Source organism: Aotus nancymaae, unplaced genomic scaffold (assembly GCF_030222135.1).
Source record: "Aotus nancymaae isolate 86718 unplaced genomic scaffold, 86718_ANA_hifiasm-v0.15.2.pri h1tg000065l, whole genome shotgun sequence".
NCBI lineage: Eukaryota > Metazoa > Chordata > Mammalia > Primates > Aotidae > Aotus > Aotus nancymaae.
In genome coordinates, this window is record NW_026988480.1 from 15,035,757 (window position 1) to 15,060,340 (window position 24,584).

Below are 24,584 nucleotides of genomic sequence, written 5' to 3' on the forward strand. Positions count from 1 at the left end.
AAATGAAAACCAGTCATTTTGAGAAATCAGGAGATAGGCTTTTAAATCAGAAAATGCATCACGCAAAAGTCATTTATTTATCTCACCTGGTGGGTAGAACATTATGAATCATTTATTGAAAATTAAATTGATTCTTTACATGTATTAATTTTAATAAATAGATTTATGGCAACTAGTTACAAAAATGGTAATATGCCCTGTTATGAGATTGACTGCTAAGAAAAATGGAGCATAGGGTTATAATGTCCACAAAGCTTCCACATAGCATTTGGCTTACAAACTTGCTCTTTTATTTAATGAGCTATTAATATTAACGGGTTCTGCTGATTATTGCATCATTCAGGCATGGATAAACATTCCCTTTGAAGCATATATTATAAAAATTATATGTTTGGGAACTTAGTAGAAACTTTCTGGGGGCAAGATTTTTGAATCTCTATTACTGCCATTTCTTAGGTGTTGAAGGGATGAAAACAACTTCCCTGGTATGATACATATTTGAGCAGAATTTATAATTTCACTACCTAGAAGAAAAATTATTTTAGGCAGTCCAAGATTGACTGATTGATCATTTTATTCATTCGACAAATATTTATTGATGACTTTTATATCCTGAATGCAAAAATACACAAGTATTTCGTGAGGAAAGGAGACAGTAAACAAAAAAAACTTAAATATGTAATAAACCAAGTAGTTATAAGTGTTGTGAAGAACAAAAATAACACTAGGTAAGAGAACTATGGAACGGGCTGAGGAGTTGCCTGAGTGGTTAGGGAAAGCCTGTCTGTTCAGGTGACATTTGAGTAAATTTCTGGGGAAAAGTCTCATAGGTAAAAGGAAGAGCAAACACTGTGCCTAGAGGTAGGGTCATGCTGGATGTCTTCTAGAATGTGAGTGTGGCTGGAGCAGAGTTGTAGGAAATGATGTCCAAGAAGCAATGGGCAACTAAGAATGTTGACCCTATAAGGTCAGTTTCTTGTGTTTGTTTTTTGTTCATTTTTGAGAATGAGCCTCGTTGTGTCGCCCAGGCTGGAGTGTAGTGACTGATTTTGGCACACTGCAACCTCCGCCTCTCCGGTTCAAGCGATTCTCCTGCCTCAGCCTCCTGAGTAGCTAGGACTACAGGTGCATGCGAGCCACCATGCCCAGCTAAGTTTTGTATTTTTAGTAGAGACGGGGTTTCGCTATGTTGGCCAGGCTGGTCTCGAAATCCTGACCTCAAGTAATCTGTCTGCCTTGGCCTCCCAGAGTGCTGGGATTACAGGCATGAGCCACTGTGCCCAGCCTCTGTCTTTATTTTTTACTGTGAGTAAGCTGGAAAGCAATGGAGAGTCTTTTTTTTTTTTTAGTAGGATCACTCTGGATGCTGTTTTAAAAAATGTCTAAGAAGGATAAGTAGGAATAGGGGAGATGAGTGGCGAGGCTTTGCCAGAACTCTGGGCTAGAGGTGATGAAGGCTGTAGTTGTTTTTTGTTTTTTAAAGGATAGCCAACAGATTTCCTGACTAAAATGTGGGCATGTAAATGAAAGAACAGTTAAAGATGAGCCATTGGAAAAATGGGGTTGTTGTAACTGAGGTAGGGGAAGGCTCTGGCTATAGTTATTTTTGGTGCTCAGGGTGAGGTGGTGGTGGTGGGGTAGATTGGAAGTTGTACTTCACATATTTTAAGTTGGAGTTGTCAATTAGACATCCAAGTGGAATTATCTAGTAGACCTGAGGAAGAGTAGTTCAAGTCTGGGCTGGAGGTAAGAATTTGTGACTCAGCATTTAGATGGTGTTCAACACCATGAAACTGGATGAGATCATTTAGGGCATGAGGACAGATAAAGAGTCCTGATGCCTGGACCCTGAGGGGTGCTACCACATTGTAGAGATCTGGTAGATGAAGGAAAATCAGCAAAGGAGACTGAGAAGAGGTAACCAGTAAGGTAGGAAGAGAACCAGGAGAGAATGATGTCCCACAAGCCAAGGGAAGAATACATCTCTGGATGAAGGGCACGATCACTGTGTCAAATGCTGCTGAGAGAAGGAATGAGATAAGGTCTAGGAATTCACTCTTGGATCTGCCAAAGTGAGGCCATTGGTGATTCTAAGAGCAGTTTTGGTGACTTGTGGTTGTGGGGCCTGACTGGAATGAGCTTAGGAGAGATTGAGTTGGCAAAATGTCTTTGAGATGCCCTGAGAAATTCTTGTACTGTGTATTACAAAGTGGTGCAATCTAGAATGTTTGTATGGGACACGTTTGTTGAGTGACTGTTAAACGAGATAATGTGTGTTTAGCACTTTGCTTGGCATTAAAAGGTATTCAGAATGCATGCTGCTGCTATTTTATCTTTTGTCTAGATGTATGCCAGGCACTTTTATGAGGGTAGAGACCCTTTCCTCATTATCTAGTAGAGCTGCTTGTCAGTGGATGAATGAATTGATTTTATTAATCTTCTCAACAATTATGTCAAGCTGGCGTTGTATACTTGTTTTGGAGATGGTGAAACTAGGGCTTTGAGAAGGCCTTTGTCAAATAGAAACAAGGACCACTCCTGGCCTCCTGGCTCAACCTGAGAATTGTCTTGTCCTATGCCTTGTCCTCACAGGGATCAAGATTTAATTTAGGAACAAGCAAATGAGAAGTTTTTTTAATTTAGCTTTGGGTTTGGCTCAAGGCTTCCAACTCTTTTGCTTACCATCTTTTTAAATTCTCTCTGATCCTTATATTATTCCCTGTAACAGGCAGAATAATGATTCCCAAAAGATGTTTACATCCTTATCCCTGAAACCTGTGAATATGTCATGTTACACAGCAAGAGAGAATTAAGGTTCCTAATCAGCTGACTTCAGGAGAGTGAGATTATGTGGGGTTATCTGAGCAGGACCAGTATAATCCTAAGGGTATTTGTAAATGGAAGAAGGGGGCAGGAGAAAAGGCTGTGATATGGGAAGGTTTCAACCTGCTTTTGCTAGCTTTGAAGGGGGAAGAAGGGCCCATAGCCAAGGAATGCAGGCACTTTCAGAAGCTGGAAAAGGCAAGGAAGGGATTCTTTCCCCAGCTTCCAGGGGTGGGTGGCACTGCTGACACCCTGATTTTAGCCCAGTGAGATCTGTGTCAGACTTCTAACCTACAGCACTGTATGACAATAAATTTGTGTTGTTTCACGCTGTTTGTCGTCATTTTTTACAGCAGTGATATGAAACTAATACAGTAAATAATTTGATTGAATGACCTTGTCTCCTAAGGACTTTTCATTAGGCTGCATTTCAGAGTTTTGGGAGTCAAATACATCCAGCAAGGAAAACATACAGAAAATGGTTGTGATGGAACTGCTAATACTGTGGGGAGCTGTATTTGTAAAAATATGTCTTTTCTGATGATTGTTCAAGAGTGTGTTTAAACGATCATTTCACTCGACAATTAGGGCCTGATTCTGTGCTGTCAAGACTTTAAGGCATTCCTGTCTCTGCAGGCTCAAGAAATGCTATAACAAATCTAAATAGCATAAAGGTTTCTTTCATCCATGAGCTATTTCAGTTTTAGTTCACCCGTTTTTAAATATAGAGATTCACAGGCATCCATGTCATCCCAGTTCTATACTTTAGAATATGACTGTTTTCCCTAAAGACCTCAGTGGATTAAATACGTCTCTCAGAATCGTATCAGGGAGGGATGGGAGTGGGGAAACCTTTGATGGAACTTAAGGTTTTAGTCTGTTGTCATCATTTCCATCACTACTGATTGGGTAGTTTTGAAGGATTTGGCCTGTAATGGTCTACTTCTAGCCTTTATAGACATCCGGGAGAGGTTCTTATCTTAAATAGGAGAGGTTAGCATTTCCTTTTACATTCCTACTAACAAGATTTCACCCTTAGATGTGTGTGAAAAAAAATTTTTTTTAATGATGTGGTAAAATAAAAAGTAATGTATCTTCATCTTTTAATAGTTTAAAACAATGAGGTAATTAGATAGAAGTGTTACTGTTTGGTTTTATAGTCTGATCATGTGATAGGAAGTAACTTAGAAGGGAGGCTATGAGTTCTGCAGTGTGAAGTTGGGGTTGTAATACACATCATGGTTGTATTTTCAGTATTTGACATTCTCTGGGTATTACCAGATACTGTGCTTTGTGCTTTATGTACATTTATTATATTTAATTCTTATAAAAATCCTCTGAGGTGTAAGTTATCATTTCCTTTTCACAAAAGGAAAGGTAACTGAAGTTTTAAGTAACTTGTATAGTGTATATGCACTGCATATGGTAGAACTGGCAAAAGAAGAATTTTAGTTTGTTTTGTGACTGGCTCTTGATTATAAATTTCAGTAGGATTTTGGATAATTCTCTTTTTAAAAAAAAATGACATTAGTGACCATTATTAAGATACTTGATTGTCCTTATTTCTCGTACCTTTTACAGCAGGGGTCTTCAACCCACCGGTCCATGTGCAGGAGCAGGGGAGCAAGCATTACAGCCTGAGCTCTGCCTCCTGTCAGATCAGCCACAACATTCGATTCTCATAGGAGCATGAACCCTACTGTGAACTGTGCATGTGAGGATCTAGGTTGCCCTCCTTATGAGAATCTAATGCTCGATAATCTGAGGTGGAACAATTTCATCCCCAAACCGAGACCATCACCACCACCCCTACCCTGGTGGAAAAATTGTTTTCCACAAAACCGGTCCCTGGTGCCAAAAAGGTTGGGGACCACTGTCTTATAGCATCTTTGGGATTTTTTTTTCCTGTTATTTGAATACTTCTTCCAAAATTACAGTTCAGTGTGGAAATTTGTGAGATGACTCTTCTGAGCCTTCGTGAAGTGCACTTTGGGTTAATCCACAGAGGAAGCCGCCCCTAACAAGCATCTTACTTGTTAGGAGGAAGGGAGAAGATGGAGGAGTGAATGCAGCAGGCTAGTCCTCACCGCTGTGAGGATGAGCTATTATTGCCCATTTCTTTAGTGAATGGGACAGCAAGACCAGGCACCCTGGGGAGAGGCCTGTGCTGGACCTACCAGCTTTCCTTGACCTCATCCTCACTGTTGCCCCTAGCTCCTTGCCCCTAGCTCCCTACTCTGGGTAGTTTCAGTGCCTCCATAGTTTCTTAATTGAGAGTGTTAATTTCTGCAATCCCTCTTTCCTCTCATTTTTATTGTGTCTTCAGGGCAGAGATGGAGAAAGGAGGCCAGCAGCACAGGTCATCTCTCTGTCTTGGCAGAAGCCATGTTTTGTTCTTTCTAGTCATACTGTCTTCAAATAAGACCATACCAATCAGGATCTATTTATTACATTTTCCATTTTCTTGTCTTTTGCCTTGGCTAAAACTTCTAAGTTGGTTTTGAAAACAGAAGTGATTGTTGGTATCTGTGCATTGTTTCCTGCTGATGATGGGAATGTTTCTCTTATTTCATTGTTCAATATCATGTTGACTTCTAATTTCAAACTATCATTCTTAGCTCTTCATTCTTAGCTCTTTGGTAAAGAAATCTTTTTACTTACTGAAAGCTGTTTTAAGATCAGAAACAAGTGTTGAACTTTATAAATGCTGTCTGCAGTGTCTGTGAAGATGGTCCTGTCATTTTTTTTCTCTGACTTATCAAATGATGTCAGATTTCATAATATCCAGTCTTTGTGTTTTTACAATATTTGATCTTAAATGTTTTCTGTTAATATATGCTGGGTTTGATTTGTGATATTTAGAATTTTTACATTTAAATTCCTATATGAGATGATAGAATTACATGTATATTTTTTGTTGTTTTTTGGTGAACTCTGGGAGTTTTGATATCAGGGTTATCAAAATGAATTTGGAAGTTTTTATATTTCTCTCTTATGGGACAGCTTAAATAAGTTGAGAATTTTGTGTTCTTTGAAGATTTTTAATAGAGCTTGCCACTAAAACAGTCTGAGCCAGGTACCTTTCTGCATGAGATAGTACTTTGATGGCTTTTATTTTCTCACTGTTTGTGTGTGTGTGTGTGTGTGTGTGTGTGTGTGTGTGTGTGTGTGTCTCTTATTCAATTTGTCTTTAAAAGGTACTAATGCTTGGACTTACTAATTTTTTTTCTGGTTTATTAATTCATTTTAGCTTTACTTTTATTACTTTTCTCTGGTCCCTGCAGAGACCAGAGAAATGGTCTCATGCTATTAGAGGTCCTTGGTCCTGCAGTGCTTAAGGTTGGACTCCCAGCCCCGTGGAGTGCACTGCCCAGGTGATAGAGGTTTAGAGTCTTGGCCTGTGGAAGAAACATATAGAAAGTTGGTGGCCAGGGCTAAAACAACTGAAGATTGGGGATACAGTGGGCAGAGGCTAAGAGTAGCTAAGGAGTAGGGCAGGGGTCTGTTTTCTGAGGTTGGGTCAGGCTCCAAGTCTTGGGCACAAAGGGTTGGTGGGAGAGCTAGAAATCATCTGAATACCTTTTGTGCAGGTGGGTTATGTTTCTTGAAACAAATCAGGTATGTCAGGAATTCAGATTCAACAAATGTGTCAATTTCTCCTTGATTTTGGTAATTGTTTTAATGTTTATTGTTATAGTGAGTTTTTATCTAATTTTTCATGGAAATTATTGAGAAACTGGAAGAGGCTTTGGTGGGGTGGTTAGCAAGGTGCTTCTTTGCACTTGACTTATAGAATGTGCAATTGGAAATGCTCAAGAGGTATTTAGTCTCCTCTCAAACAAAAGAATTTGAAGAACTTTAGCATTTTCCTTTTTCATGTAACAACATAGATTTATTGTAAATAAGTCTAAGTTTTTCTGACAGTTGAGTTTGCAGGACCTCTATTTGCTTCTACTGCTAGAAGATGATAGAGTTCCATTTCTATAAATTTATCTGTAATTTTAGTTTACAGTATTTTGAAATTACCAGACCTTTCATTCTATTTGATGCCTCTACCTACCTACTCCCTGCTTTCCCACTCCTCTGTGTCTGTGAAGTAACACATAGTTAAGATGATCTCTGAGATCCCTTTGGTTGATATTCTATGATTTGGATTTTCGTGTGTGGAAATCTAAATGAGAATGTCTTAGAAAAGCTGCTTACCAAACCTGGTCTGCTGTTACTACATACGTTTGTTTTCACTGGTCTTTATTAGGTACCCACAGTTCTGTTAGGTGAAGTTCAGAACAATGAAAAGGCATAAACTCTGCTTCTAAGGATCTTGTGATCACCAAGGGATATTGGCAAGAAAGGAAAAGAGGGTTATGTTGGTTTTAGTGGCGGAAATTGTCCACCTGAATGGCATAGCTTAAAGATTGGTGAGGTTATTCCATATGGCTAGAAGGAAATGAAAAGCTTATTTGCTTTTCTCATTTTTTCCCCTCTTCTATATATTCTTATTGCTTTGCCAATATAAAATAAATGATGGGAGTTGATCCTGTTTATGGTATGTGGCTTAGGGCATGGGAACCTTCACCTTATTTTTTCCTCCTTGAATTGAACATGAAATTCTAATACTGCAGGGCACAGGAGAGACCAAGGTTTATGAAGACTGCATATCTTGTGAATCTTAAGTAGAGCTCCTCAATTATTAGGGGCTCAACTTCTTCTCACTTTTCTGGTCAGTGTGTTATGGTAAAGGAAAGCAGCTTTGAAAGATAAGAATCTTAGCTCAGTAGATACAAAATGTTGAAGAGGATGTTGAACCATTTATTTTTATAATAAATATGTTTGTTTTAGAAAATTTAGAAAATATTGGCAATAGCTTACAACAGTGATTTTTTTAATTTGCAATTTTTAATAGTTACAGCAACCCTGTGATGTGGTCTCTATTATCATCCCCATTCTATGGAGGAAGAAACCGAGCTTACAGAGACTACTGTTTTGGTGTTTATTCTATTAATCTTCTCCCCATATATGCATATACATTTCTTAAATAAAATTTGGATCATACAAAGCAGGTTTTATGACCTATGCTTTCACTTAGTAAGACATTCTGAGAACATTTCTTTTTGTTATTAAATTATCTTTGAAAACAGATTTTAATGTACATGTAATATTTTATCTTGTGAAATTTATTTAATTCAGAGTTTTTCAACCTTGGAGCTACTGGCACTTTGGGTTGGATAATTTTTTCTTCTGGGGGTGTCTTGTGCATTGTAGATTGTTTAGCATAATCCCTGGCCTCTACCTGCTGGATGCCAGTAGCACCTTTCCCCCACTCAATTGTGACAATGAAAATAACTCTAGACATTGCCAAATAAATGTCCCTGGGGGACAAAAATTACCTCGGGTTGAGAACTACTTATTTAACCATATGTATTTTGTGCTTTTAATAATAATATATTGGTGTGAGTAGACTCCTGGTGAATTTTCTATTTGAAAAAGTAGACCCATCCAATCCAGATTACATTTATCTGCTCCTAATTTCAGCTACTTTAAAAATTAATGTATTTTTTCCTTAATAGCAATATTGCTTGAAAGTTGAAAATTTAACAACATTATTTGCATTCATGTAAGAATGTAATTGCCTATCTGTCAGCAGTCTGATGGAAAGGCATGCTGGGAGCTTTGACCACAGTTGTTTTATTGTAGATGAGTTCCATTATCTTCATGTCACTTTCTTAGAAAGTTTGGTCATTGAGGCAGCTATAATACCTTGTGCTATTAATGGAAACCAGAAGTTACTCTTTCAACTTGTTTATGTAGTTTTCTTGATATGTTTTGACACTTTAGGAGGATCTATAAAGCCATCTTTCCTACCAGATAGTCATCTTTTTTGTGTAAATAAAGTGATCTTTCTGTAATAAAACTATAGCATACAGTATTAATAGTTAACAGTTGTCCTTTTAAGGAAGTAACATTCTTTCTTGGGGTGAGGTGGGGTGGGCAATACAAAGCTAGTTGAAAACTTTAGCCTTTGATTAATTTTGAACTTTACCTTCAGGTTCTTTTTTAGACATTCTTTTTTCTCATCTTGAATCTTTTCTATACTTTATGGAAAAGTTTAATATGAATGTGGCAAATTTGGAGATGTCCTGTATTATGCATGTACTTTCAGTGATAACGTTATAGTTTCAAATACATGTAAATATCCATTAATATATAGCTCCTGTCTATTTACAATGCCTTCGTTGATAATACCCTGTGGTAGTGACTAGAGCTGTTCCTTAAAATATTGTTAGTTATATGTTTTTGAGACTCAAATTATGTGTTTTGATTGACTTTATTCATTTTAACTATGCTCTTAAAAATTTATTTGTATTTGAGTACCAACTATGTTTTATCTTTCTATTCCCTATCTTCTCTAATAAATAGTAATAGCAAAGAAATATTTTAGTCATAGGGCTTCTACAAATTGAATTATTTGTAAAGAGAGAATTTTTAAAAATGCAAGTTTCCTAAAATTCAGATGTTCTGATACAGGATTTCGATAGCTGTTTTTATATGTTAAGCTTATCAGGTTGACTCCCAGTTTTGGATATTTCAATTCCCCGTGGGTTATTAGAGTTCCAGAGAGAATGTTCTAGAGGAAGAAAACCTGTATTTTATAGCTTCATCCCCATGATTGGTTATCGATTTGCTTTTTATTAATAGTTGGTTTTTTTCTGTGGAAGTTCAAACTGCATGAAAGGGGTGTGTGTGTGTGTGTGTGTGTGTGAGAGAGAGAGAGAGAGAGAGAGAGAGAATTTGTCTTGAGGATATTAGTGTTTCCCTATTGTATCTAGCTTTAAAACATTGGATATTTATTAAAAGGATTTGCCCCTAGTCAGATGTAGTTGATGACATGAAACCAACTAAACCATCCATCTTATTAAAATTCCTGGAGGTTCAGCTGAGGTCTTTCTCAGGCGAAGCTGGATAGAATGAAGGTCGTCTCCATAGAGTGAAATGTGAATGGTCAAGGAGTGCTCCACTGGTGGTGTTTTCTACCAGTCTGATTTGGACTTTATAAGATATCTCACCTTTCTCCAATCAGTATATTGAGTATCATTTTATTTTGTAAAAATAAAACAAAACTGAATTTTAATAAAGAAACGGTATCCAGAGGTGACATTTTAAGTTCTGTATAAGTAGTAACAGCAGAAAATGTAATGATCTTTCTCTTAACCCCAGAATTCATGTGACACACATTTTTGAAATGTAAAATTCAAGTCTTCATTTGGACTGTAACGGTGATGCCATGTAAAATGTACTAATATGTGAAATACACGTTTAAACGAGATGAAAAGTATAGAATCCATTCTACACGATTATTTTTGGTTGTAAACACTGAAAAAAATCAGTTTCTTTTACACAAATTTTAAATTATTAGGTGAAAAGAAATGTATTCTCAAGTTAGGTAAACAAGACTTCCTCCATGAAAATTTACCTCATGGTAACAATGTAACAAAATTACTAAACAGTCTTTCAGGGAGAAATCTTTAATTTCCTTAATTTGTTATCTTAAAAGTAATTTTCCCCCTCCTAAGTCCAAAACTCACTAAGATTGACCATGATGTGACATTTATTTTCAGGTAGTGTTTAGAATTCTGTAGGATGGTATAAAGGACTTGTCTTTAATTAAAAGTGCTCTACACTTAGTAAAAATCTATGTGAGTGAGGAATTGATTCTTTTTAAAAGAAAGCTGCAAATTTTTCTTGTATGGGTAAATGTCACTCTGTTCATATCTTCGCTTAGCTGCAAGTCAGGACTTGTACTATTCCACTAGGTTGTCATAGAAACGCAGTTAACTGTCATCTCAACTCAGACTGTTGATGGTTTTATTTGTAGGTTTGTAGGATTCAAAAACTATTGATTTGCTTTTTATTAATACTGAACTGTTTACCATGGAAGTTCAAACTACATGAAAACCTTTTTTCTATTTTTTTTTTTTTTTTTAGTTAAAGAGAAGCTCTATTTTATTCTAGATTTTTAAATGTTTTTTATTTAAAATGTGATACAGAGTCTGCAACAGCAGAATAACCTCCATGAATCATATTTTTGAATCACTTTGTATTTTCTTTGTTTACAGCAAGGAGGAAAAAAAACTTAAAAATTTACCTTTACCCTGCTTTTAACTTAACATGAAAGATACCTGTCAGAAAACTGAAATGGTACATCAAATGCCTAATATTGGAGTTCTCATTTTATTTATGGTTTTTGAAACCCAGTAAGGATGCTTCACTGAACTGTGTTGTGAAAGTATTTATTTTTGTATATTTATGTGTGAGAAATTATTTAGTTTTCACTTATAAGTAAGACAGGAAAACCTTATTTACAGTAACTTTATCTAATGGTCCGTGGATGAGTGCTTTTATGCAAAATAGTCAAGAGGCTAGAATTAACTTTTCACATTGGATGCACATTTGATGTCCAGACTTGAGCAACATGTGGCATCTTATTATAAAGACTAACACTCAGGATTCAATTTGTATTTTACATGTTTACTTCAGAATGCACACATCATCTGTGCTACTTTTAATATTAACTTTGTAATGATTTCTCTTTCTTGCTTGTAGATCCATAAGTAGAAGTGTTTATTTGTTGTTTTTTGTATTTTCTTTTTTCAAATTTTTTAGACTTGGATAATTAGCTATTTTATATTTTGTATTAAAAACAGGTCAGTTTTAGGGTATAACAGCTCCTTGGGTTGGATAGATTATCATTACCTTTTCATAGAAATGTGTAGGTCCTATGGATAACTGTGCTTATACTTCCCTTTTGTTGCTATTCTTAAAGTTATTCTTGGAAAGTTAATAATAGGTACATCATCTTTGTTTTTAATACTTGCATCCTAAATAAACAGCTAATAGCTTATGTATATCAAGGGAATTTAACAGCTCATCAGTAGATACGAAATACTGATTTTAACTGAGCTTATGGCTCTTAAAGTGTTATTACTATTCTTGTAGCTGGCCTGCATGATGGCCCCCAGTGATTCTCACCTATTATTCATCCTCTTTGTCTGCCACTCCCACACTGAATCATGGCTGACACATATGATTGAAAGGATACCGTAGAAGTGACAGTGTTCCATCTGAAGCCATATGAGACATGGATGGTGCTTCCACTTTGTTTCCTCTTGGATCACTCATTCTGGAGGAAGCCACTTGCCATGTTCTGATCAAGCAGCCCTGTGGAGGGGTCCAATGAAATAAGGAACTGAAGCCTTCTGCCAGCAGCAAGGACCAACTTGCCATCCATTTGATTGAGCCATCTTAGAAGTAGATCCTCCAGCCCCAATCAGGCCTTCGATAGTTGCAGCCCTAGCTGACATCTTGTCTGCGATCCCATGAGAGATCCTCAGTGAACCATTCAGCTAAGCTACTTCTGAATTGATTACCTTTAGAAACTGTAAAATAGTACATATTTATTGTTGTTTTAAATCAGTACATTTTGGTGGCCAGGAGTGTGGCACATGCTTGTAGTCTTAGCTACTTGGAAGGCTGAGGTGAAAAGATCTCTTGAACCTGAGTTTGAGTCCAGCCTGGGCAACATAATGAGTCTCTGTAGAAAATAATAATAAAATAAGTAAATCAGCAAGTGTTGGCATAATTTGTTATGCAGCAGTAGTTAGCTAATGTACCTGCTAAATAAACACATTTTAAAACATTTTCTGTTGATCACATAGTTTATCATTATTTATAGGTTTAGAATAGGCTTCTGTTGTGGTTTGTAGAGGCATTTTCATAGGAGATTTTGGAGATAGTGACTTTAGAGCACACATAGCTGAATTTTAGCTGCTCCTCTACCCACTGTATGTCTTAACGAAATTACTTAAAATCTCTGATCACCAGTTTTTACTGAAAATCTGTAAAATGGGATAATTATACTTAACTCTCAATAAGGTTTGTTTGTTTTTCTTTTAAATTAGGATGAAATGAGATATCTGATGTTAAGTCTGTAGCATGATGCTTGATGTATTCTGTCATTTCCATTAATTCACAAATTAACCTCTTCCCATGTGAAGATGCAGTCCCTTGTCCCAGAGATGAAGACTTCTGTAAGGATTTGAGTTTACAGTCTCTGTCTAGTGTGTCCCATCAGTTTTATCATCTTCAATAGGCAGAGCACTTATTACTCTATAAGTCATTTTTCTTTTGCCTAATTTTCTTTTTACTATGATGCACATTAGGTGTGACTTCATATTTATCCTGCTTATTGCAGAGCTTCTTGAGTTTGTAGGTTGATGTCTTAACAGTTTTGGAAAATTCTATTGTTACCTCTTTAAATGTTGCTCTGTTCCTTTCCATTTTTCCCTATCCTTCTGGGACTGTAATGAAAAGTATGTTAGAACTTTTCACTCTATTTTACAAGACTCAAACATTCCTTTATATATTTTCCTTCCATTTTTCTTCTCTGGGGTTCCCTTTGGATATTTTTTTTACTCATTTTTCATTTCACATATTTTGTCTTCTGTTTTGCTAATCTTTTATTAAACCATCTATTGACATCTTAATTCAGCTAATACCATTTTCACTGTAAAAGTTTTTGATTCTTTTTTTTTTTTTTACAAATTAGAATTCTGTTGAAAATTTCTAACTTTTCGTCAGTTTTCTTTTTCTATTTTTTGGATATGTATTTATAGTTATTTTAAAGCCCTTTACTGTTATCTTCGAAGTCTGAGTCACCCATCTGTTTGTTTTTATGGTCATTTTTCATTGTGAGTTTTGGTCATTTCGTCCCGTCTTATGGCATACCTGGTAATATTTTATTGAATCCTTAGTATTGTACCTCAAAAATTGTACAGGCCCCAGTAGGCTTCTCTTTCTCCAAAGAGGAGTCACTATTTCCTTCGCTAGACAGGTATGTTGGTGGTTACATACCTTACTCCAGTCAAAGATTGAACTGAGTCAAAGCTCTATGGGAGTTTGTTAAGTTTTTGTGTCCTGTAGGGACCCAGGGTTCCAACTAAGACTGTGATATTCACCAGGATTCAATTTCCCAATGCCTCTTGAACTCTTACTCTTAACTTCTTAACACATCAAGGCAGCTGGTTTGCATTTTTCTTTTTGTTTAGCTTTTTAGCTTCATCATGTGCATCTTTAGAAATTGATAGTTGTCCTACAGGGAAAAGTAGCTGTGTAACAAGCTCAGGTCTTTGCCTCTCTTCCACAGGGATCTTGGCCCCTCAAGTCTCCAGTTTTGTTACTCCATCCCTACAGGTACTGAAGGTGTGCTGTTTTCCTACCCCAGAGCTTGGGTTCTTGGCTTCTTGTCTTACACCCAGAATTAGTAAATGCCTCCAAGAAGAAAGTGGCTGTAGAATGCCAGCTCACTTCTCTGCTGCCCTGGAATCTTGACCCTTCTAGTTGAAGTTGCTTAGCGGCCCTTTGATGCCTTGGATAGATATTGTTGTATATTCAGCCTTTCCGGTTATTTGTGGTGGGAGCACTGATGTCCTCAAGCTACTCTAATATTAGCTGAAGGGTGAAGACTATGCAATTGTGGTGATTTATATGGTGTTCTGACTTTAATGTTGTCAGCTGTTGTCAATGGGTACATTATTTTTATGAACTTCTATTTTGGCTGGCTTTGTGCCATCATAGTTTTATTGAAAACTTTTTGTTTCTCATTACTTACTGATGTAAAATAAAATCTCACTCTGAATCATTATTGTAATAATTTTTACAACTCTCCCTGATTTATTAATTCATAGCCACTATAGTAAATATTGATTACTAACTTTATTCCATAACTGTGAGGATTAAGAATATTTTATGAAGCCGTACCAAATAGTAAGGTTGAACGTGTAAAGTTAGTGGCAGTATAACGCTAAGTCTGTATACTCCTGTTTCCAACTTTTGAATTTATTTTACCAGTGAAGTTGTAGCAGTTGCTATACCTAGGCAAAATGAAACACGAAGATCTTAACCTTTAGCTGTCATTGGAATTATTGACATCATTGAAGGAAGCATCTCTGGTTCTCCTATAAGAAGTGTGTTTTGAGATTTTCAAAACAAATAAATCTTTGATGGCTGTCATTTTTCTTTGCCATTTGTGCAGGAAGAAGAGAGCGAAGAGGAACCCAAGCTGAAGTATGAAAGACTTTCCAATGGGGTAACTGAAATTCTTCAGAAGGATGCAGCTAGCTGCATGACAGTCCATGACAAGGTAAGGTAGCACTTTCAGAGGATTCTTCTGTAAATTGTTTCTATTGTAAATTTACTTGTGCTTTGGAGTCATGTTGCTTTTGGTGGTGGATTCTTATAGTGATTCTGTCTCCTTGCCACTACTCTCTTCCTCCGCGCCAACAAAAAAAAACAAAACAAAACAAAAACCCCAAATATTTTATATGTGTATACACGCCCACTCACACACATACAACACACTCCAAGAGTGTATTAAGTAGAATGTAGACAGTGATCAAAGTGAAAGATTTATGTGATCTGGTTTTTGTAAACTGTATTGGTCACTTAATTCCTCAAGTTATAAGGATTAATTTAGGAACCTGTTAAGATTAGAAATAATGTGAAGCTCAGTGCCTTTATAAGAGTAAAAGAGATTACACTGTAGGTGTTAGGAATAGTAGAAATGCCCCAAATTATTACTTACATGAGGAAATGAATTTATTCCACATCTGGGTCCTTGCTATAACAAAGCTCCCACCAACTTTCTCGGTCCAGGGTAAGTACTAGATAGCACTCTTAGCCTGTTCTTGGACCAAAACAGTTTGTGTCATAGTCAGAATATTGGAGGCTAGGGAGCTTCAACCATTGCTCTCTTCTTCCCTGTGACCTTGGAAGTTTTAATCCTTACACAAAAAGCAAACTGTCGTTGTCTGATCCATCTCCTGGCTTTATCCTATGTTACTAGTAGTGTGGCCTCATCCCCTCACTTGCTTCCCACCCAGTTGCTTTTTACTTCAAACTTTGTTTCATTGTAAATAGAGTCCTGTACCCACAACACTTTATTAGAATGTGTGCCTTCTTTCTCTCGTTTTACCGGCAACCCTCTCCTTTGAGTTGCCTGCTATATGGCTGCAGTGCCATCGACCCCTTTCCATTGCTGCCATTGTCCAACTTCGGTCACTTTTCTTCACACATTGAAGACGGGCCTTGCAGTTCTTCAACCAGATTCAATTCCAGTGACCCTCACCTCTTCCCTGTTTAATCTCCTCACTGGTAAGGCCATACTTTGGATGGTGTCAGCACTGAAACTTGAGGATCTCTAGCCTCTGTGACACTCTCTGTTGACCCCTTATTCTTCAAGCTTTTGTACTCATTTTCCCACAAGCTTTATGGCTTTATGGAGTCTTGATCTCTAATCCATTCATTCTTTTTCTTTTATTTTTCTATGTCTATGAAATGATTGATTATCCTAATTCTATCTTACCAGCATCTTCAGTTCTCTTACGTCCCTGTCTTCCCGTTGTGCCCCTCAGCCATACTCTCAATCCTGAATTTGTGCTCTCACGACCAGGGCAGCCACGTGCTGGTACAGACTCACACACCTAGGTAAATTTGTCACTAAAAATTGTTCTGAATTATTTGTCCTTTGTCAGTTCCTTTAGTCCTTAGTCCCCCTTCTGAACCTCTGTCCCTTCTTTCTTAGAGGATGATGTCATTTCTGTATAAGAAGATTGAAATTGTCAGGTATGATCATCCTCAATTCCTGACCTCTTTTTTACACCCATTCTTACACAGAAGAGATATTCTTTCTTTCTTTTTCTTTTTTTTTTTTAAGATGGAGTCTTACTCTTGTTGCCCAGCCTAGAGTGCAATGGTGCAATCTTGGCCCACTGGAACCTCCGCCTCCCGGGTTCAAGCAGTTCTTCTGCCTCTTCCTCCCGAGTAGCTGGGATTACAGGCACCCGCCACCATACCTGGCTGATTTTTATATTTTTAGTAGAGTTAGGGTTTCACCATATTGGCCAGGCTGGTCTCGAACTCCTGACCTCAGGTGATCTACCCACCTCAGCCTCTCAAAATGCTGGAAATACAGGCATGAGCCACCATACCCAGCCACCTGCCAGAGATTTTCTTCCTCCTATTCATGAATCTTTTTGTCCACTTCTGTTCTTCACTTCATCACATTGCCTCCCTTGTTTCTTAGAGATACATATTATGTTATGGAATATATCTAATGCTACCTGTAGGTAACCAGGAATCTACTTTGTATCTCTGTAGATTTGCCTATTTTTGCATATTTCATGTAAATGCAGTAAACATTATTTGATCTCTTGTGTCTGGTTTCTTTCATGCAAATGTAATGATTTTGAGGTTCATTCGTTCTGTGGTATGTGTTAGTACTTCATTCCTTTTTATTGTTGAATAGTATTCCATTCTATGGGTATGCCATGTTTTGTCTATTCATTCACCAGCTGATGGACATTTTGCTGATTTTAAATTCTGGATTTCACCTTTCTTCTCAGAACTTCTTTATCACGACATCATTTTTTTTTCTATTTTCTTGATCATTTGTGATAATTCTTTCTGTTTTTTTCACTTTGCTTTGCTTCCACTTTTCCTTTACATGTTGGCTTTCCTAGGATTTGGTCCATTATCCACATTTCTTCTTAATTTGTACTTTATCTTGGTTTTAAATCTCAGGATCTCTGTGACCACTTGCACACTGACCTTTTCTGGAGTAGCACGCATATTTACTTGGGTGCCTCTTAAACGTCTTTATCTGTTGTTGTCTTTTTACCTGAACCTCAGCATGTCCATAATGAACTCATTTTCATTTCCCTCTAAACTTGCATCTATCTTTGTTCTTTATCCCATTTGGTGGCATCACCGCCTCTTTTGTCACCTAAGCCACAGATGAATCCTTCTCCCCTTTCACCCAGCCACTCCCTAAGTCCTGGTGATTTTCTTACTACTCTTACTCTAGCTTAGGCTCTTATCTTCTCCTGCCTCTACATAGTAAATAAATCTCTTGTGCCTCTAATTTTTCTACTTTAAACCCATCTGCCACCTGGTTGCCAGAATGATCTGCTGAAAATACAGATTTTAAAACCCTGGTATGATTTTTCATCAACTATGAAATAAGACCTGAGCTCCTTAATGTTGGGTGTAAAGCTCTCGAAGATCTTACTCCCTTTATATTACTGGCCTGTGTCTTACTGCTGTCTGCCATTAGTGCGGTGCTCTGGCAGCAACACTTGGCTGTTTCTACTCACAACACCCCCTTCTGCTTGATCCACGGACATCTAGCCTCTTCTCTTCTGTTGAGGCATTCTTTATTTTTCCTGGGAACTAACACACGTACTCTGAACTTGTCTGTTTTCCTTCAGATTTGCTTTCACTCTAGTTTGTTCATAACATTCTACTAAAGTAACCTTCCAGAAACCTCAACCTGATCATGTAATCCTCCTTCCTAGGATTCTTTATTGGCTTCCTGATGACTTAATGATTTAGGCCTACCCACTCAGATTTCCTCTACTTTCCTGCATTTCATCTCTCCATAAATATTTGAATGCCTCATATTAGCTGACCTTTTCAACCTTATCACCTGTCTCTTCCCCTGGGTATGAATTAGATGTGTCATCCATAATTTCTTGACTTTGTCCTGTCTTTGAGCAAGTTGTATCCACTCTGCCTAAAATATTTTTACCACAAGCCTACCCAGTCTGCCTTAGTGTCTATTTTCTAATTTCTTCTTCAAAGTTCAGCACAGCTGTCATCTACTGTATTCCGTAGGGTCTTAGAGATACTTCCATTTTAAACATACTCTTTAAATTTAATTGTAATTAATCCATTTTTATGTCTGTTTCTCTTATTATACCATAACCCTTTTAAGTCACACTTGCTCATTGTCTAAGCATATTTTAGTGCTTTTTGTGTGTTTGTTGAATGAACCAGTGAATGAATGAAATGGAGAACAAAGTTTGCCTGCCTAGAGGTCAAACTTTATTAACATTGTACATAAACCAACTTTGCCAAAGAGCCTAATGGTTGGGAACAGTAATCAATGCTAACTTTTAGAACATGCACCCTTTATCTGAAGTCTGTGTTTCTAAAGAGGATTCTGATCTAGTTAAGAGTGTTTTAGCTTTTAATCCTGGCCCTAATTCTGCTACTCATCGACTGTTTCCAGGGAAGTCTCATCAACTTTCTGAACTTATTTCCTCCTGTGTAATTGAAGGCACTCCTTGCTGTAATGCTTTGAATACTATAAAATGCTATGTGAAACGTAGGTGATATTAGACAGTTGACCAGATTTTAAAATGTACTACTTCTTGTTTCCTTTGTGATGTCCAAAGGACTGCTTATCACCTTTACTACTTGTTTCCTTACATAAAGTCCAATCTTTATGGAAGTACCTATATCAATTGTTAAATTACTTATATAAAGTTTAAGGTAAAAGCAGTTGTGCTTAGTGGATGATGCCCAATCTGGTAGTATAGAAAATGAGTCAAGTTTCTGTAATTAAACATGAAAGGGTCTAATGAAATTATATTTATTCTTTGCCCATCCTGAATTTTAAGTACTTTCAGGTTAAAAAATAGAAACAAAATTCAATAGTTAACAAAAGTTCAAGGCTTTTAATAGTTGGAAGCGGGGGTAAAATTTGAGAATTTATATTTATATTGTCACATCTGTGGCCATTTTGCATTTTTTGCTATATTTTAAGTAGTCGAAAGTATTAGTAAGTGATGAAAATATGACTCATCCATAATATTGATAGTTAAATAACTATAATTGGCTTATTAAATTTTTTTGAAGAGCATGTATTTCTAAAAGGGGATAGCACTAATTTATCTAATCTAATAATGAAATGTTTTCCTAAACACAGGGTAACTTGTCATAAAATCACTGAATCTTTTTTTTTTCCCAAAATGTTCTAAGATAGTTTTAGTTTTTAGGATGAGAGTATAAAATCAAAATAATTATTTTATATTTTCTTTCTATTTTAAATATTAAATGAAATCAGTAATTTAGAAAAAAATAAGGGAAGGAATTAATACTTGGGTAAATTACATAAAACCTGCATGAAAAGTCTAACTTCCATGAAATAGAAGTTCAAAAGTGGCCTTTTCAGAGGTATCAGAGAATGACAGCATTAAAGCATTTTAAAGATCCAAGCTCCCTTCTCCCTTAGCTTCCTAACAAACTAAATACAGTATTTATGAGGAGAATCAATATTGTGAAATACTTGGGGTGCAGTGAGCTTTTAAGACCCATTCTTTTTTACTATAGATAGCCTCAGAATGGAGTATTGTTTGTTTTCAGTTCTTACCATATTTTTTATTTAAATATTGTCAGTGTCACTGTAGAGGTAAAATTACAATTATTTGAGTCCTCTATTTCTGATTAGAATATTCTTTTGCTTCAGAGGAAATGTTCCTGTTTGGTTTAAATATTCAGACTAATTTCCCCCCAGAATTACCTCTTCGCCCTTTCCCTTCCAGCGCCCAAGCATTGTGTTTTCACCAGGCTTGCTGTCTGCCCTGGATGACTAATCGTCATGGCACCTGGTGCATTCAGGCAGGCCTGTGCAGTGGAGTCGTCATACCTAGTTATGTCTGCACACCTGATGTTTTATTAACCAGTATTGATTTTTTTACCCTGGGGACTTTTTTCTTCCTGAAAAAAGGCAACCTTGCAGGAGTGAAAGGCATTGCAGGGGATGAATTTCTAATGAACTCCTTCTTTCCCTTTTTGTGACTCCTCTTTAATGTAGCTTCATATTTTAAGTGCCTGAACTGAAATTTCATTTTAAGCAATTCCATTTTGATAAATCCTTTTAAATCTTGACTTTCTGTAAGATTATTTTTTAAAGATTGTGCTGCTTGACTGAAACACTTAGTAGTGCCTGTAAATTTGAGCATTTCATTATGGGTTGCAGTGAAGCATGCTCACATGCAATGAAATACAGAGAAGTTTGGACTATTTGAGTCATGCTTAAATAAATAAAAAGGAAGAAAACTCTCATGTCATATTTCAGGTAGTCCTAAAGTTTCTTCAGGTTTATTTAGGGTTAGTTCAGAGAATTAAAGAAACAGTAGGAGTTACGACATAAGATGAATATGTAGCTCGACGTTATTTTATGACAGAAAAGGGTTTTTTTTTTTTTTTTGCATGAGAATATAAACATTTACCCTCATTATTATACATTAACTTTTATAGAAGCATCCTAAAGCTAACTGATGCTATAAGTACACGTGAGATTTCTGGTCTCAATATGGCATGGATTTTCCATTTGAAAAAATAATTTGTTGTTTGTATATGTGTGCGGCTTAAGCGATAGCACTGATTTACACATTTGCCATAAATTAGGGCGAGTTTCTGAATCATTCTCTTCTCACTTTGAGTTCAACTGTAGGTTGGTCGTGTTTTCACCACTGCATTTTTAATTTACTGCCTCAGTCCATCAGGCATTGTGTATAGACTGCATACACACCATTAGTTGTCAGTAGATGAGGGTCCTCATGAGTCATTCTGACAGCTGGCTTGCACTATCACAATAAAATAGGCCCTGTTCTGTTATTTCCCTGAAGCTGGAAACAAGCCTTCTCCAAGGAATGCATTTCTTCTGAGACGTCGCAGATCATTTATGCATTAAACATCTTGTCTTTAAAAATGGTTTTATTACTGCTTGTGCATTAATAGTATATTAATTGGCCCCTTTGTTCTTCTTACAGTTTTTGGCACTGGGCACACATTATGGCAAGGTTTATTTGCTTGATGTCCAGGGGAACATCACTCAGAAGTTTGATGTAGTAAGTATTCTGTATAAAATAATGTATGAGCTAAACTTCATGTTAAGTATTTGTATTTTAAAATATTAGTTTAGCAGTTTGTTTTAATAGCATATAGAGGATCTTTACTAATTCAGTCAGAGTGGTAAGAGTATAAATTTGAACTTTATAATATATTCTAAAAATTTAAAGGTGAACTTATAAAGAAACGGGTCTAGATATATTCATTATGTATTTTGGATGGGTATCTTTTATATGCAAACTCCGTGTAAAAATCTATACATTTGCTTAATTGTAAATTCTTTACTTAATTGTAGTCATCTCTTTGGCTTTAATTTGGGACATTTAGAATACTCCTGTTTTCTTTTAAAATTGTGACAGTGTAGAAAGTCTAGGTGAGTTGTTGTTTCAAGAAAAAATGCTGCTTTGTTAGTGAATAATAGTGCTAATTTACATACTCTGGAAGTTTGTGGAATCCTTAGAGTATGAACCCCCTCATTTAGTGACTGTTGTCAGTTCTAAGTATATGCCCTGTCTTCTTATTGAGATGCCAAATGTAATTGAAAATTGATTAATCACCTTACTGGATCAGTTTATTTTAAATACATAAAGCTAAAACATTTTATGTGACTGTTTTGATGCTTGGACTCTTAGGGGATTGTATTGATTGAAAGCAAAGAACCAGGCTTTCTTTTTTAATTGTGATTTGGAATCATTGAGGATGAAGGTAATGTTGAATTTGAAGCTTGATTTTGGTGTTTAAGGTGTAACTTAAAGGTGTCAAGAACTTCCATGATTGTGTAAATATGACACAACCATTTGGTATGAAAAAGGTGATCATTTTGGGGGACAAATACTACTTTTTTGAAGAAAGCATCAACACTTGTCAAAAGATCTGTCTTTGGATCTATTGATGTAGTTTAGAAAGGAGATTATGGTTTCTAAAGCTGACACATAGGGGAAAGGAAAAGGAATGCCTTGTTTTGCTGAAAAGAAATGGAACTCTGGAATGAGTACAATCGTTGGAGCAGCACAGACAAAAGAATTATGCTCTCTAATCATACTGATCCACCAGGCAAATCCCTTTGAGGCAAGAGGAATATACTTTTGACTCTCCTTCATCTACCCCCAGACATTGGACACGCATCTTGATGACCAAAGCATTTGGTCTTTCAGATGCCATCCATTAAAATGTGTACCTGGTACTGGGCCAGGGCTCTTTTTTGTGGTGTTATGCGTGCCCCCTCACCTTTAAAAAAGATTGCCTATATGGTTTCTTAAATTTCCTACTCCCATTAAATGAGTCCCTGACACTCTGCTTCTGTCTTTTCAATATTGAATAGAAATTGCAGTGTTTGCTTGCTAACGTTCACGGGCATATACCATTGGGTCCATTGCCAAAAGTCAGTCCTTGTATCTATTCAGTATAAGCCTTCAGTTATATCTTCTCTGATGTCTGTTTTATGTCAAGTATATCCCACATCCATCCTCTTTCAGGTAATTTATGGTATCATCCATAAATTTGTCCAAATCTTTCTTCACTTCTTTTTTCAGTCCTGACTATATAACATCTTTGAAAAGTAAGCCCTCTATAGCTTTGCATCTCTTTTTGGCAAGGGAGCAAGTCTGGTGCTATTTTTGTTTGTTTGTTTGCCATACTCAAGAAGTTGATAGACTGTTTTTGAAAGTTCTCATTAGGCCATGGCTTCCTTGTAATCATTGGCAGAATCTTCTGAAGTCAAGCATATGTCTGCCGAATGACCTGGCAATTTTCACTCCTAAGTACGTATTCAACAAAAATGCATGCAATCCATATGTCCACACACACAAAAATACAGATAATAGCTTAATTCGTAATAGCCTCAAACTAGAAACAACTCAAATGCTCGTCAGTAGTGGAAGGGATAAATCATGGTGCATTCTTAGCAATTAAAAAGAGCAAACTATTGATAGATGAAGTTCATAGACTTAATATTCAGCCAAAGAAGCTAAACCCAAATGTGTTCATGTCATGTGATAACTTCTATATGGTGGTCAAGAAAAAGCAAAACTAAACTATAGCAATACAGTTCAAATAATGGTTTGACCTGGGGAGGGAGCACAGAAGAGTCTTGTGGAATGCTGAAAATACTGTCTTGGTGGTTTTCACCTGATCTACCTATGTACAAATCATGAAACTATCATTTGAAATCTTTGTACTTTATTCTATGTAAGTTGTATCTCAGTAACATGCACACACTTGCACAAACACCTGTACATGTATACATGTCTTTGGTTGAGCTTGAGCAATGCTCAAATTATCCTTGTTTTTGAAGCAACCTTTTCTGCTACTCAATTCTGAATAATACCAAATTTCCTAGGTTGATATACTGTTCAGAGATCATTCTGTAAATGAATCATGACACCTAGGTTATTCCCATGGCCGTATATTCTACAGTTACAGTCATCTTTTGTTGATGAAGAATGACAACTGCTAGAGTGGTACTTTAGTATGCATATTGTTACTCAGATTTCAGAATACTTGAAAGAATATTCAGCCTATGTTAATTAAAATGCTTTGGCCATAAATACTTTCTTGAGATTATTTCTAGATATAGCTTTATGTTAACTCAAAACTTAATTGTGAAAGCAATTTTACTTAACTCACAGAGTAAAATAACGTGACTTAAGAATTCTTACAGAATCTTAGATTCCTTTTAAATTCCCACGATATTTGTGCCCGCATAACCTCAGTAATCATAGTATAATCATGCATCGCTTAGCAGTGGGATGCATTCTGTGAACTGTGGTATTAGGCAATTTTGTCATCGTGTGGACATCATAGTCTCTGCTTACACAGACCTAGATGCTATAGTCTACTATACACTTAGGCTGTATGGTACAGCCTGTTGCTCCCAGGCTACAAACCTGTACAGCATGTTATTTTCCTGAATACTGTAGGCAGTTGGAACACAATGGCAAGTATTTGTTCATTTAAACATACCTATATATAGAAAAGATACCAAAAAAATATGTTATAAAAGATGACAAATG

General features: G+C 36.5%; 1 protein-coding gene across 4 annotated transcripts in view; it reads left to right on the forward strand.

The window, feature by feature from the left end:
- Nucleotides 1–24,584, forward strand: part of VPS41 (VPS41 subunit of HOPS complex) — a 206,826-nt gene that overhangs the window by 22,194 nt on the left and 160,048 nt on the right. For all 4 annotated transcript variants that reach the window (XM_064366755.1, XM_064366757.1, XM_012473695.2 and 1 more), the window contains exons 3-4: nucleotides 14,912–15,019; nucleotides 21,495–21,572. In XM_064366755.1, coding sequence (XP_064222825.1) covers nucleotides 14,912–15,019; nucleotides 21,495–21,572 — 186 coding nt within the window. The remainder of the gene's footprint in view (nucleotides 1–14,911; nucleotides 15,020–21,494; nucleotides 21,573–24,584) is intronic.